At 49.4% G+C, this 15,183-nt stretch overlaps 1 protein-coding gene across 5 annotated transcripts in view; it reads left to right on the forward strand.

Moving 5' to 3' along the window:
* CD247 (CD247 molecule) overlaps positions 1–15,183 on the forward strand; it is a 57,964-nt gene that overhangs the window by 41,627 nt on the left and 1,154 nt on the right. Inside the window, exons 2-8 of one of the 5 annotated variants that reach the window (XM_035895986.1) lie at positions 5,448–5,554; positions 8,340–8,393; positions 10,157–10,240; positions 10,961–10,996; positions 12,011–12,067; positions 14,059–14,100; positions 15,153–15,183. In XM_035895986.1, coding sequence (XP_035751879.1) covers positions 5,448–5,554; positions 8,340–8,393; positions 10,157–10,240; positions 10,961–10,996; positions 12,011–12,067; positions 14,059–14,100; positions 15,153–15,183 — 411 coding nt within the window. Of the gene's footprint in view, positions 1–5,447; positions 5,555–8,339; positions 8,394–10,156; positions 10,241–10,960; positions 10,997–12,010; positions 12,068–14,058 lie in introns of all 5 variants that reach the window. The other 4 variants (XM_035895987.1, XM_035895984.1, XM_035895985.1 and 1 more) reach the window with 4 other exon arrangements.

Genomic DNA, 15,183 nt, shown 5'->3' on the forward strand with positions numbered 1-15,183 from the left:
GGTTTTCATGGGCTTCACTGAGAAACTCACTTTTAGGGAAGATAAAACTCTTCATTTAGAACCGTATTACTGAATTTTGGTAACCCCTAAAAATAAAGCTCTTAAATGAATCATTTAATGAGGGCCATGGGAGAGAGAAAATTTTACAGTGGGTGGATTTGATCTGAATTTACAAGTAGTTCAGCTTTCACGGTCTGTCTGTCTTAAACTATTACCAGGAGTTGTGGTCTAACTCAATCCGGATGCACACTAGAAATGTCAGAGGGGGAAAATCCTATTTAAAAAAAAAAAAAAAAGCACCAGCGTATTTCAAGGGTCCAGGCCGTGTTTCAGTGATTCGCTTCAGCAGATCCCTGTTGGGACTGGCTGCATTGAGCCGGCAATGGGGGTCAGCCCTGCAGACCAGGCCCCAGGCAGCCTCAGGGTGCAGCATCTGCCAATGGTGCCATGTTTTGGGGTGGGGCGGATGCTTCTGGATGTGGGTTTTGGCACTCCCTGGCTGCCCCCGAGCCTGCAGCAGGGCAGCAGCCAGCGGCATGGGTGGGCAGGTGGCTGGAGATAAACCAGCGGCCACATGCAAGAAAACTGGTGCGGGGCCTGAGCCGGGGGATTGAAACTGCTCCCCAAAACCACACCGTGCACGGCGGACTGCCGCACAGCGCTCTCGAGGCGGGGGCCCGCAGCACAGCCTCTCCAGCCCCCGGGCTTCCTCTCCTTCGGCTACTGGGGTTCCTGTCGGTCTTTTCTCACTCGCTTGTAACTAGCAGTTGGTGTGAATTGCTTTTTTTTTTTAATTTATTTTCCTTTCCTCCAACCCCCCTTTAAAAAGTAAAAGGCGGCAGCGGGTTGTTGTGGGGGCACCTGGCAGTGCTGCTTCGGGGGTGTGAGCGTGGAGGAGGAGGAGGAGGGAGGTGTGCCAGCCCGGCGTCCGTCTGGGCACCTGTGTGCATGGACCTGCAGCCACATGCTGCGTTGCTGGGTGGGAGGAGAGACGAAGAGGGGAACAAAAGTCCAGGCTTTGGAAGGAGGATGTGCTGGGAAGAAACTCCTTGGTGGCAGAAGCATGGCTTGGGAGAGTCCCAAATGTGGTGGCAGGCACCTGATGTTTGGGATTGAGAAGGGCTGGCAACCTTGTCACAAAATGCAGCCGTGCTCCCCTTACGGACTCTGTCTCCTTTCCCGCCGCCTCATCTGCTATGGCTCTGCCAGTCCTCACTCAGCCTGCGTCAGCTCCTTGTACAAAGCCTTCCATAGCATCTCCTGCACAAACTCCTAAAAAAACAGAAAAAGTAATTACCGAACGCTGTAAGTTGCATTGTTTGTTTCTGGTTTTCCTTAACATCCCAGTGGTCTACGAGCAGATGTCACCTGTGCTGTGCAATGGGAGATCGAACCGCGCAGGTACTTGCATAGGAGCACGTGGTGAGCAAGAGAAAGTGCGAACTTCCTAGTTGTTATTCCTTCACAGCGTGCTTCTCTCCCGAGCAAGAGCACCACTTTGACCTCATCCTTAAGCCCTTGTGTATTTGTGTACCTAGATGTCAGCTTGTGACTCAACTCCTTTTTGATGCCTGGAGAGAGAGAGAGAGAGAGGTGCTGTTTGTCTGAGCCACACTTCAGCAGTAAGCTTGACATCATTTACAATGCAACGTAACTGTATTCCCCGCCGGCCTGTGACTTGGCATTAGCTGTGCCGCGTGCCTGTATTTAGACACCTGGCTTTAAAACCCTGCTGTATTTTACTGCTGAAATTTGCACTGGTAAAACACTGGTATACAAATATTGAAAAGATGCTGTGCGACTCGCAGTAGGCTCCGGGCAGTCGGCGAGGTTAACAAAGTGGGAATTATCAGCAAAACATTTATTTGTGTGGGCTTTGCTCTGCGTGAGGCAGGTGAGTGTGACTGCTGCTGCAAGCCTGCCAGGCCTGGCTCTGCCCAGCTCCCATCACCGGCCCCCATCCACTGCAGCGGTGCAACCTTGGCCTCAGCCACCCCCAAACCATGGCTCAGGGCTGCTGAGGGGCAGAGAGTACCTTTTGGTGGTGCCTAAGGGACTGGCCTTCTGTTTGTGCGTGTTGTGCAAATACTGAAGAGGCCATAACCCCTCCTCTAGCGACTTCAAAACCTCAACTGGTCCTGTTCACATGAATGGATGTCGGTTGTTTTAACAGCTACTTGTTCATTACGCTTCGTATCTCTTTGACCTTTGTTTCAATAGGCTTTGTATCTTTTGTCTTTTTCTCTCACTCGCTTTCTAATCCAGAAAGCTGTTGCAAAGGTTGTTATTTATAAAGTGCTTTGTACCCTTTTTTTTTTTTAAAAAAATAACACAGAAATCAAACATATTAAGGGAGGAAAAGACATGAACTAATCAGTTTTCTTGGTTTATTTCTAAACATTGGACTTTATCTCAATACATATTTTTCCAGGAACCATCACAGCCAGACGATGTCTAGCAGGATTTTCCTCACTGAACAGCTTTAATCCATTCCCCGGGGTGCTGGAGGCCAGGCTGCCCCAGATAAGCACCACATAGGCACTTGGGCGGCTCCACAGAGTCAGCCGAAGTTGACCGCAGCTGACACAGAGCTACAGCTAAGTTCCCTGCTCTTTTGACTTCTCCTCCATAGTCCTCTACATCTCTTGCTCGAGCTCCTCCTGGTCTGGAGAGTTTATTAGCGCTGGAGAAATACTGGGCTTGAGATGACAGCGTGAATGTGCCCTGCTTTGGTATGGAAACAGGGGGAAGTCAGGACCAGGATCCCCAAAGCCTTCGTCAGCAGCACGTCAGATACCCCCAGGCTTCCTGGCTCTGGCTGGCTCTGCGCCGGGCCACTCACCTTCCTTACATCATATTTCTGATCTGGGTGCAGCGCTGGAAAACCCTGAGCTGCTTCTGGGCACATCCAGCTCGAGGCCAGGGTACGCTGGGGCGGGCTGCTGCACTGCGCGACAGCAGCTGCATTACTGCTGGAAACAAACGGCCTCTGGATGCTGTACAGCCGTATTCCCCAGTGCTGCATTTTAGCTACCAAGCCTAATGGCGATTCAAGCTGCTTTTTGTTGAACCAACTCTGGCGTAAAATATTGTCCTGTGACTGTTGAGAGGAAAAATGCTGGGAAGCCAATCTCAGCTTGTTTGTTGGTTTAATACACAATGTTGGGCAAATAACTTTAATATCTCTCTCCATTTACCCCATATATATGGGGTTTTATAATCCTGGAAAAAATGTGGTTAAGGTTATTGTTTATAAAGTGCTTTGAACCTTATTTTTAAAATAACAGAAATAGGAAGGGAAGAAGGAAAATCACCCAGGATCTTAGTTTATTTCCATGTGTTTGTTTCCAAACACATTATTTAAAAAAAAAATGAGCATGAGCTCCTGGTTCAGACAAGCAAACAAATCTACTATTTGGAAATGTTGGGATTTTTTTTCTGGCTGTGTTAGGCTCTCAGTGGGAACAGCGATTGTATCACCATCTGCTTGAGAACTTACAATTACATTACCAAGTATCCAGGCACGGCTTTTCAGTCATGCTTTATACAAATTGCGCACTTGAGCAGTGCGACAGGCCACCATCGTGAACTTTATTTCTGCGAAGGAGCCTTCCTCATGCTGGTGAGTGCATGCTGCCTGAATGTCATCTGCAAGTTCCTTCTAACGAAATCGTCGGCGTGGCCTGATGGTCCAGGGAGAAACCCAGCGCACGGAATGGTGTCCCCCTCCCAGCACTGGAGTAACTCGGCACCCTGAAGTGCTCTGCGCTGAGTGGTTCAGCTGCCCTCCATCACGTGTGGTTAATAAGAATTGCCACACTTTATTCACCTCAGGAATGAGATGAATCATAGCAATTCTTTTCAATTTATCTTCACTGAAGGGCTTCACAGGCTCTTGATCATTCTTGTCTTTCTCTTTTGAACTCCCTCCAATTCTTTGTACAAAACACATCTCAGATTCATTTTTAAGTGATTTTTTTTTTTTTAAATAACTGTGCAGTACAGCTTTTCTTTGGGGGATGGACCTGGAGCTGCATATTGGATCTGTAGTAGTTACTTTGGCTTCTCGACCTGAATTGCTTTTATTTTTTTAGCTACATTTGTGGGCTTACTATATGTTTATGAACTGACATAGGGGCAGTTTCATCAGTTTTAGCTGCTGAAAACCAACAATATTACTGTGCCCTACTTGATGCAGTCAGGGCATAAACATGAGGTGCTTAGGGACACGGTTTAGTGGTGGGATGGCAGGGTTAGGTTAACGGTTGGACTTGATGATCTTAAAGGTCTTTTCCAACCTAGACAATTCTATGATTCGATGATATGCAATGTTGACTAGGAAATGAACATCAACATCCTCTGAGTAACAGTTTTACTGAGCTCTCAGTGAGGGTAGTAGTAGATTTTTCTCCCTCAGAAAAGTTCTTTTATACTTCCTTTAAATACAAATAAAAAATAAAAATCTTCCGTAGGCGATCTGTCCAACAAGAGGCAGCCAGCTGAGGTTCCTGTGCAGGGAATTCAGGTTTAAAACCTTCCTCTGAAACCAAAAGCACATCAGGGTATCTCATGGATGCGTCCTCATGTCTGGGGTTAAAAGTCTGTCTCTCCTGCCCATAGTTCCTTCCTCGTGATTAATGGGCTCCAACACCCCCAAACTGGGAGCCCAAGAGAACCCTCACAGAGAAGGCACTGCAGCTTTATGGTGACAATATATAACCTGAGATATGGGAGATGCATCTTCGAATTCCTCTTCTGAATCAAGTAGAGTAGCGATTTCAGCCTGGATCTCCAGCGGACTGTAGCGGTGTTAATCTTTCTTTACATTTAATGCAAAATTTTGTCCTGAGAAGTTCTTCCTTAAATGTTGTCCAAACAGGTGTATTCTCTCTCTCTCTCTCTCATATACATTTAGTTGATGAGGGAATCCCTAACCAGGCCCCGTAATGAATCCCTGCAGGAGCTGCTGCTGGGTTTTCCCAGAAAACAAACGCTCTGTGCGAGGTTTTCTTGCAGTAACTGCGGCGTTACTGATCCTTGGTTATCTCCATGCAGACCCTGTGCTCGCTCCCTGACCTGCGAGCTGCAGGGAGCAGAGCCCACGCTCTATGGGTGGGAAACTCTGGGTAAAATGTCCTCTATTGGCTGAGGGAGGTTGCAGACATTTCCGTCCTTGGAGATACTCTGACTCAGCTGGCTGAGGTACTGGGCAGCTTGGTCTGACTGACCCTGTTTAGAGAGAGGGTTGGACCTGCAGTGGTCCCTGCTGGCCTCATTAATCCTATGATTCTTACTCAGTTTTCCATCTCTTTTTCAAACGGACAAACTCGCCCTCACGCTGGCTTGTTTTTTCATGAAGCGCCATGCAGCACTGCCACATTTATGCCACCAAGCACGCGGCGATACAAACGGCCTTGTTTGTTGATGTAGCGGATGTTTCTCCACAGATGCTGTGCCCATTCTTGGACTGACGGACCCAAGACTCTGCTACTTACTGGATGGATTCCTCTTCATTTACGCAATCGTCATGACAGCCCTTTTTGTGAGAGAGAAGGTCAGTCTATCCAGACACTGATGCATTTGGTTGTGGTGGTGTAAACACATTGGGCTTAGCTGGAAAGTGGGGGTGGAGAGGAAGCATGTCTCTTAGAATAAGACCTTCTCGGGTTTTTATTTTCTTTTTTTTGTTTTTTGAAATTTTCCTCCTTTTCCGGTGTCAGCCTGAGCGATCCGGGGGAGTTCTTTCTGAGGGCTCGCGGATGGAGGGGAAGAGAGTATATGAGAGTATTTTGATGCTACAGTTATGGATGCAGTCAGAGATTGTGGAGATTTTTAGCTGGGAAATGCCTGATCAACAGCGATGTGGTTTCTTCTGCTGCTTTGTCATTGGAAAGAGAGGAGGGGATACACAGACAATTCAGTATAAGCGCCAAGCTTGCAAAGGATGTATTAAAATGTCTCAAGAAGTCAGGTATCTTTGGTAGTATGAGTGTGATGATGGAAATGATAGAACCCCACCAACCACAGGAGCGGAGATGGGGGGGACGGGACAGGACGGACACAACTCGATGGGCTGTTGTTAACCTCCAGCAGCTGCTCAGCATCTAGGGAGACAGTGGCTTTAGTATGCTTCCGGGGAAGAGGGTCACGTAATGCGACGGAGGCATGTACATTCCCAGACAGGTACATGCTCTGAGAGCCCTGCTAATCAGAGGAGGGGATCTGTCTGCCTCTCCCCGGCACAGGCCACTCCAATGCAACGGCACTTTCAGAGAAGCCAAAGCAGGCCAAAAGGTGCCTTGGCTGCTGTCTGCACGGCTGGCTCAGCCTCCCCCCAGAAGCAAAGGGTTGCTGCGCTTGGCATCTTGGCTTGCTTCTCACCAGGTCGTGGCTGAGATCACCAGCAGGAGCCCTGACAGGGTGATGTCGTGCTGCTGGTGGTGCCCCACCAGCTCTTTGGTGGGATCCTTTCTCAGGACCGCAAAGCCAGTGCTGAACCCAGAGGGAGGGACGGATGTTTGGAGGAAATGAGCAGAACTCTGTAACGGCAAAGGAGAAACCTTTTCTGTTGCTGGCATAAATCCTGACTGCAGGTGCTGCTCTGGGACTGGAAAAGTCTTTTTGAGGCTGCTAGAGGGATGAGCCACTGGGGCACACAGAGGGTGCACCTCACCCAGTGCAGGGCGAGAGCGCGGCCGTTCAGGAGGGCTCAGCAAAGCATCCAAGGAGGTGCATGAAGAGGGAGCTGCCCCAGCTGCGGTGTGCTCACCAGCCTCTCTGCCTCCTCCACCCAGAGCATGTCTTAAGCGTGCTGCTGCGGTTGCAGAAACTTGTGTGGTTTCTCCCGCTGGGGCTCCCTGCAGGGGCAGAGCTGGAGCTGGAAACAGCTCCTGGTTGAAGGCAGCAGCCCTCACCTTTAGGTCCGGGAGCGCTCGGTCTCCTCCTGGTGTGCCCAGCTGTTTGCTGGCACCGTGCATAGCGTTCAGCTGCCACAAGTAAGCTGTTGCATGAGGGAAGGCAGCAGAAGGAAGGGGAAAGCCATGCCTGTGGTTACGCTGGAGTCTCGCAGCTGAAAGCAGCAGAAGCGCTGCAGCTGAAATGCCACCATAAAGCACCAAGAAGCTGGTGGGGCATTTTCCAAGGGGCCTCTGTCTTGTCCCAAACCTAGGACTTTTTTACACATCTTCAAGGCTGTGTCATATCTCTAGCCTCACCTTCTGGCCAAAGGAATTGTTTGTGGAGGCTTTTGCCAAGGGCACAGCCTCATCCCTGTTGTGAGCTTTTTATTTACGGACCACGTGGACGATGCATATGAACATTTAGGCTCAGTTGCAAGACACACGGGTTAGATGCTTGGTAGATTACTGGCCTGACCAAAGGTTCGGTTGTGATAATGGCACCTTCAGAGGGAAAGTGGTGGGGTAGGTAACTTGTTGTTACTACAAACATGATTTTAAAAAACAAGGCCAAGTTTATCCTATGCCTAAAACCAAGCCCACCTAGAAAGTTGCTTTTAATGACTTTATGTCCTTAAGACTTTAATGTATAATAATAACTCAAGATGGTTAAAGCAATACAGAATGTAGTTTGACAGTTTTTTGAATGGACTGGAACACAAAGTAGCTACTCTCACTAAAACTGCCCTTTTTTCCTGAAAATTTGCCTCAGCAACTAATTGCTCCTAAATATTGTGAGGAGCAGAGCCAAAGAGTAGCTGCAGAAGGGAAATCCTTTATGTACTTGTTCCTTGCCACTCATGCCAACTTACCGTGGTGGGACCGCAGCCCTGGTGCCGCTTCCAAGGGGTGTGGGGATCCCCTGTGCCCTCTGAAGCTGAGGACACCCAGGAACTTTGCAGGCAGCACTTCTGCTGGAGGACTGGGGTCCCGGCAGGGGGTGGTGGTGGTGGTGGTGGTGGGGGGTGCTTTTGGTTGTTAGCAGCACCAGATACCCGTTTTTTCTTAACATGGGCTGCAATTATGATTTTAAAGCCCGATGGAGCTACTTTCAATAGCACAGGATTATGACAAGCACAGAATAAGAACACAATAGTGGGAAGGGGGGGGCGGGGGAAAGACACAACCCAAACACAGATGCTTTGCGTAGCAGTGAACTGGTGTCACGTGCAAGTAAAATGGCCTGGCTGCTGAGAGCAACCTGGCGTGTGGATAGAAGCGCCAGCACAGCAGTGGCTTGTACTGCCTGTAGCCCCATTGGTGCCACAGGTTGGCTGCTTATGGGTTGTCCTGTTTCTGATGAGAGTAACTTTTAGGAGAGAGGGAACTAAAGGACTAAATGGAGCCACTGTCTCTCTGCTCATGGTATGGTCTCTCTTCCAGCTTAGCCAGGCCTCTAAACAACAGCTGCAACCAGGCCAGGATGATGTGTACAATGTAAGTAACTGATGGTTTTTGTTTGTTTTCAAATCTGCTACCCAGGCAGACCTTTCTGGGCACTTAGACATAGTGACTTGCCAGTGGATCAGAAAAAGTTGATGACCTAGCTAATGAAAGCAATATAGCCAAGCATGCAGCACAGCAGCTGTAAGGAGGAAAAATAAAACCTGATGAGGACGGCCTCTGTCGGCACTTGTCTGGCTGGATGCTAGATAGATGTATGGGCTGGAGGTTCCTGATATGGGCTGTAGCTTCCTGAATTGATTCACTGAGCTGAAGGTGTACCAGGAACCCAGACCATTTCAGAGGCAGCGCTTGCTGTGCTGCACCATGTAACACGCCTGCGAGAGCGCTGTGTGTGCGTGCAGCCACTGGACTGTTATATGTATAAATGTGCACGCCCCCAACGTCGCACCCAGCCCTCCCCAGTTGGCTTGCAGCTCTCGCTGCTCGCTGCTCCTCGGGCGAACAACAGCTGCAACCAGGCCAGGATGATGTGTACAATGTAAGTAACTGATGGTTTTTGTTTGTTTGTTTTCAAATCTGCTACCCAGGCAGACCTTTCTGGGCACTTAGACATAGTGACTTGCCAGTGGATCAGAAAAAGTCGATGACCTAGCTAATGAAAGCAATATAGCCAAGCATGCAGCACAGCAGCTGTAAGGAGGAAAAATAAAACCTGACGAGGACGGCCTCTGTCGGCACTTGTCTGGCTGGATGCTAGATAGATGTATGGGCTGGAGGTTCCTGATATGGGCTGTAGCTTCCTGAATTGATTCACTGAGCTGAAGGTGTACCAGGAACCCAGACCATTTCAGAGGCAGCGCTTGCTGTGCTGCACCATGTAACACGCCTGCGAGAGCGCTGTGTGTGCGTGCAGCCACTGGACTGTTATACGTATAAATGTGCACGCCCCCAACGTCGCACCCAGCCCTCCCCAGTTGGCTTGCAGCTCTCGCTGCTCGCTGCTCCTCGGGCAACTCACAGGCACGCTGCCACCCGCGTTGCCGGCAGAGAAAGGGCAAAGGCCTGGGAACGCTGCATTGCTGACTTTGGGCAACTGTAGCTCTTCTATCATTGAGCATCTGGAGCCTGAGTCATCGCAGCCCAGCTGTCTCTGTCCCCAAGCTTTCCTGTCGTCCCACAGCACGAGGCCTGTTGTGCCAGATCGTGCTAGGGGTGTACCTCGTCCGCTGTGCCCTGATCGTAGCCAGCATCAGATGGCTCTTCAGGCAGTGAAAGCAGGCAGGGGCAAGATCCTGTCTGTCCTTCCTAGCTAAACTGCTCACTCATGGCAGCGTTAAACTCCAGCTATTTTTGCTATGTCTAGTTGTCTTTTGATTTTAATTTTTTTTCTCTCACACTTTTGACCATAGCCACATCCTGTGATGACTTCTACTGTTTAACTGTGTAATGTACGAACACTAATGTGTTTTTTTCAGTTTAAGAAGTAAGCACTCTGCCAGCTGTTATTCTGACCTGAAATCTTTCCTTTGCCCTCTTCCAAGGTAACCTGTCCCAGATAAGAAACATACAATTGCACATACAATTTCTACAGCCACTTGATGCAAATTTAGACGAGCTGTAGGTGACGCAGAAGATTTTGTTGAGAGCTGCATTAAGGGCTAAAAGAATTTCTTGCTCTGTTACAATACTCATGAAGCTGGACACCAAACTGGGTTCATTTTCTTTTCCTGTGTTAAGTCACTGTTTCCTCATGATCATAATGTCCGTCCCTGCTTCTTGCTTTCTCCTTTCAGAAACTGTCCCGTGGACAGAGAGATGAATACGATGTTCTGGGGGCAAAGCGAGGTGCAGACTCTGAGTTGGGTGGGAGACACCAGGTAACTTCCTCCCACACATGCACCTTTTTTCTTTTAATCTGGTTCCTTCCTTCTCACATCTAACCGCTGTTTAGACATGCAGGCATTCATCACGCGTTTGCTAAGCACCAGTGCCTTCCTGGAGAGGCAACGGCAAAATCTGTGTAGTAACTCAGGCGGCTGGCAGCGTGGCGGGGACAAGAGTAAACCTTCCCCTCGCCTCCCCTTTGATCTTTGCCCCTTGTGCCCCCCCCCGTCACTTTGCTGAGAGCTCGCAGCCACCCAGAATAGGAAGTGACACCCAGCCTCGGGGCGGATGTGGAGCAGGCAAGGCAGGAGTGGGTGTTTCACGAGAGCTCGCTGCACGTGATGCTGCCAAACAAGCGCCAACAAAGTAAAGCAGCAGCCAAAACAACTGTTTCTGCTGCAGAGCCCAACAGTTTCAAAGGAAAAGGGAGGGGAAACCTTCTGCATCAGCATGTGGGGCTTGCCTGCAGGTGACAGCCGTAGGGATTGAGCAGAGAAGAGCTAAGTTTTATCAATTATTAAAATTAAACTAATTTTCCAGAGAACAGGTTGTCTTAACAGAGCCTTAGGGGGTGGAGGCAAGCTGGGCACTAATGGTATGGCATGTCCATCGAGCTGTAGCTGTGCCTTAGAGCAAACCCACAGGCCACATACAAGGTGGTGGGGGATGCTGGTAGGGCAACACATGGGCAACTTTCTTCTTTTGTTTTACAGCAGAGAAGAAAGAACCCTCAGGACACCGTCTACACTGTGAGTAGAGAGAGCTGGAGGGAGAGGAGAGGGTGGGAGGGATGGCTGGAAATAGGAGTTTCTATTTCGTAGGAATCTCCCCCTCTCTCCCCTCCCCCCCAATTTCAGCTTTGGTTCAAACATAACAACTGCTTTCAAAGACTTCTCTTCCCTTCCACACACCCCTTTTTTTGCTAGGAAATTTCTGCTCCCTTCTCTATGATAGGAGAAAAACATTGGCAGATGGGGAAAAGAATTTGGATCAAGGTACCTGCTGATCCCTCTGTGATAGCCATTAGTGAACTAACCAACTTCGTCCCACGCAGCTAATGTTGCAGTACTTTATGGGCTTGTCCTCCAGCCTCTCGGACTGCTCTCTGAAAAAGCCCAAATACCAGTGCACCTCAGCGTGGCTGCTTAGGAGCCTCTTGATTTAACTGATTGAACTCTGGCTAAATGTGGTGGTCTGTGCTCCAAAGGATAGATACATGAAAGCTAAAGCTCACGTCTTAACTTGGGTCCTTCTAGGTATTCAGTGCTTGCTGAGAAATGAGCTTGTTTCCAAGACTGGCCTTCATCGTTATTGAACCAGCTGGTCGTAAGCATTTGGGAACTGCTTCCCTGGATGGAGGAAGGAAGAGCTCCTCTTAACCTTCACCCTACAGTCTCTGGGCCTGAGCTGCAAGTTCGGGTTTGTCTCCTGAACAAATGCTGCTTAAAGCTTTGCTCTGGAGAGCTTTGATTGTAGCAGCTGGTGCCAGTCTAGATAAATGGCTTGGCTGAGGGCAGAGTTATATTCATTTAAGTCTTTGGAGATGAGGCGGTATTGATACATGAAGCAGATTTGATCATGGATAGCATCTACTTAAATGCACGTTGGTCAAGTCCCATCACTGTCCCTTCTTCTCTGAAATATATTGAGGCTCTGAAGGCAAGGCAGCCCCTGAAGCACAGGCTTGGCGTGCAGTCGCCCAGGGGCTGGCTTGGCTTTTCCGGTAACACGTGGACTCTTTCTTTCCCCCTCTCTGCTTGCAGTCACTGCAGAAGGACAAGATGGGCGAGGCGTACAGCGAAATCGGAATGAAGGGAGAGGTGAGTCCTACTTTCCTTCCTGGCGAAAGCCTGGGACGAAAAATTTTTCACTGCCGCTCCCTTACAGAGCAGTAGCCCTGCCCGCACGTAGCCGCCTGGCACAAGGAAGTCCCGGTTGGTGTTGCACAGCGCCTACAGGCACAGCTGAGAGCAGTTACCCATTTCCTGTCCTAACCCGGGCGTTTGGTGCAGCAGTAAGACACACGTGTAGCTGTAGCCTTACGGTGGCCACAAAACAAGGGGGAGATCAGACAGCGAGTTTTGTCCCACCGGTGTTAGAAACACAGCCTGTACACCAGCAGTGCCCCTGGGCAGAGTGAATAGTGTCAATAATTTCAACTTTTGGCCAGAAAAAATTCTGACAGCTGCCCCAGGAGGCAGAGGGTAGGAGATGGGTGAGGAATCATTGAAAGAAACATCTCGTTTCAAGCAGTGCAACGTCTGTGGCCTGGCAGCTCACATTTGTTGAGCACGTTCCTCAGAGCTGGAGGCTCACCGTCTCCCCTCTGCGGGCTGTTGAGGCTGGTCTGCTTTATAGGCACAAGTAAAAGCATTCGCAAGCTCCTCCTTGAGCCTGTCTTCAGAGATGTAACGGGGGGAGCAGTCTCCTTCCCCCACCTCCACTCTCCAATTCTTGCGAAGGAAGAGGTCGGTTACGCCTGAAGCTAGCAGCAGATGGATAGTTTTAGCTCTGTGCACAAACTGCTGGGGGAGGGAAGATTGTGTTGCAAAAAGACCCATCTGGGGACACTGTGGATGGCAAAATAAAAAATTGTTGCGGCCTACACAGGTTCTATTGTACATCAAAGTGTCTTAAATATAACCTTTCATTTCCCTCTGAAAAGTGGAAAAAGAAGGGCATTTCAAAACAAAGGTTAGTGCTGAGAAATGCTGAAGGAACATCGACATTTAACCCCCTCCCCTTTTTAATTATTCTAATGCCCATCTGCCACACTCAAGCTCAGTTTCCAAGTGATGAGTATATGAAGTCTTGATGTGTTTTTATGACCGTTTCTGTCACCCCCCATGCCCAAACCTTGACTCATTCTAGATATAGATAGATATCTATAGATAGATACAGATATCTATCTAGATAGAAATCTAGATAGATTTAACGGGCTGCTGCCATTTTAGTTGCGGCAGGCACGACTCTGCCACACGTTCATGAAATAGTTTGTGATACAGTCAGCGCTCTGCTGCCACAGGGCAGAGCTGACCAGTGGTGGGCTTGGCCATGCCAGCCTCCACCCAGGGGGCTGTAAGCTCTGCCGCACCCAGTTCTGGCCTGGGACTCTGGTGCTCAGCTTGGCTGCAGCCGCTGGCCGCTCCCCGTGCCCCTGGGGACGCAGCAGCAAGCGGGTTGAAGCAGGTGGGTTTTCTTTGTACCTGGCTGGTCTGAGCGACCTTGTTGGTATGCTCTGCTTGTATCACGACAGTCCCACTACCTATTTTACTGAATCCTGCGTGACTTTGTTCTCAGACAGCCTTAGCTGCAGTTCCTTCGAACATCTCGACAGCTTTACCAAAGTCGCGCTGAAGAATTTACTCTACTTACTTACACATGTCTGTCCAATAGAGGGCAGTACCTCAGACACCAGCAGGCATGCAGCAACTTGAAAAAATGCAGCCCCATTTCTTCCAGGTGTGCCTTCAGCGCGTAAAACAGTTGGCGTCTACAGGAACGTTGCTACATCTCTATGTATACAGTAAAACAAAGAAATAGCAGCATTATAACAGCATGACAGGAAAACGCATCAGCAAACCAAAATAATTTCCTTTTTATTTCCACTCCTCACTTCTCCTTCTACTGCCCCCTTGCAGCACGTCTGGGCTGGTCCAGCCTTAGTGGGTGCTTTCCCTCCTGCGCGGAGGGTGTCCAGGCCAAGTGCAGCGGCTGACCCTCAGTACAGGATGGGGAAGTCAGGGGTTTCTTTCCTTTTGCGTAATGGGAAAGGCACCCATTAATCTACGCTTCTTTTTCTTTCTCAAAGCAGCAGAGGCGGCGAGGCAAAGGGAACGAAGGTGTCTACCAGGTAGGTGACACATCTGGCACCCGCTCCCCTCATCTGTCTTCATGGCTTAACTGTAGCCTCTATTTACGTATCTCAGCACCCTGCTAGCGACTTGTGATGAAACAGAGCCTTCCGAGCACCTTTCTGGGGATAGGTACTCAGGCTCAGGGCAAAGACCACGCTGCGGGTGCTTCGATGAAGTGGCTGCATGTGCTAAAGACAACTGGCAGGAACGCTTGTTTAGCTGCTCTGGTAGGAACCACTTCCACAGTCCTACATCTTGGGACACCCACCGTTTGACTGCAGCGGGTGACGCATACGGTTCTGTCTCTGAATCGTCGATCACTTGAAGGGAAACCTTCAGGTTGCCGAACCGCTGTCATCACTCAGAGCGTCAGCGGTTCCGCCCAAAAAAAAATCCATCGTCTGGCATACAGAGCACAAACTGGCCAGCACCTCCCCTCCCTTGGTGCGCTGGGGGGTTTCAAGGAGCCCATCAGTAAAGGCCTTATTTGGGCCGCCACACATGCATAATTGTTCCAAAATGCATTTTACTTTCTGTAGAGGCCCGTTCATCATCACCAACATCTCAAAACGACAAAAATGCTTCCCGGGCTTTGCAGCCACGTGATGCCCCGCTGCCAGCTTACCCCAAGTTGCATCTGACTTCCCTTCCAAATTACAGAGAAGTCCAGAGAAGAAAGTTCATGAGTTGATGCCTGTTCATTCGGTTAGCAGACAAAGTTCACCCTAGCACTGGTTAGCTCTTGATAGTCACTTACATGCAAATAAAATGTACTCTAAAGCTCTGCATGACCAGTTCGGATGCGGATGCGTTGCTGTAGTCATGCATTCGTAACGGCTATTCAGAATGCATCTTGCCTTCAGGTAAGTGACAGCTATCGCCACCATACAAAGACTAAGGAAACACTCAGGAGTAAAAACATCTGAAGGGGAAAAAAAAAAAAATATTAAAATTATGCTACTGAACCCCTGCCGTCCTGTTCCCGCCCAGCCAGCTCAGGAGAAGCAAGCACTCACGCTGGCACCTCACCTGTTTTTCTCTTTTTCAGGGACTCAGTACAGCGACCAAGGACACTTACG

The sequence above is a fragment of the Egretta garzetta genome, unplaced genomic scaffold, assembly GCF_000687185.1.
Source record: "Egretta garzetta isolate BGI_Z169 unplaced genomic scaffold, ASM68718v1 scaffold516, whole genome shotgun sequence".
Taxonomy (NCBI): Eukaryota; Metazoa; Chordata; class Aves; order Pelecaniformes; family Ardeidae; genus Egretta; species Egretta garzetta.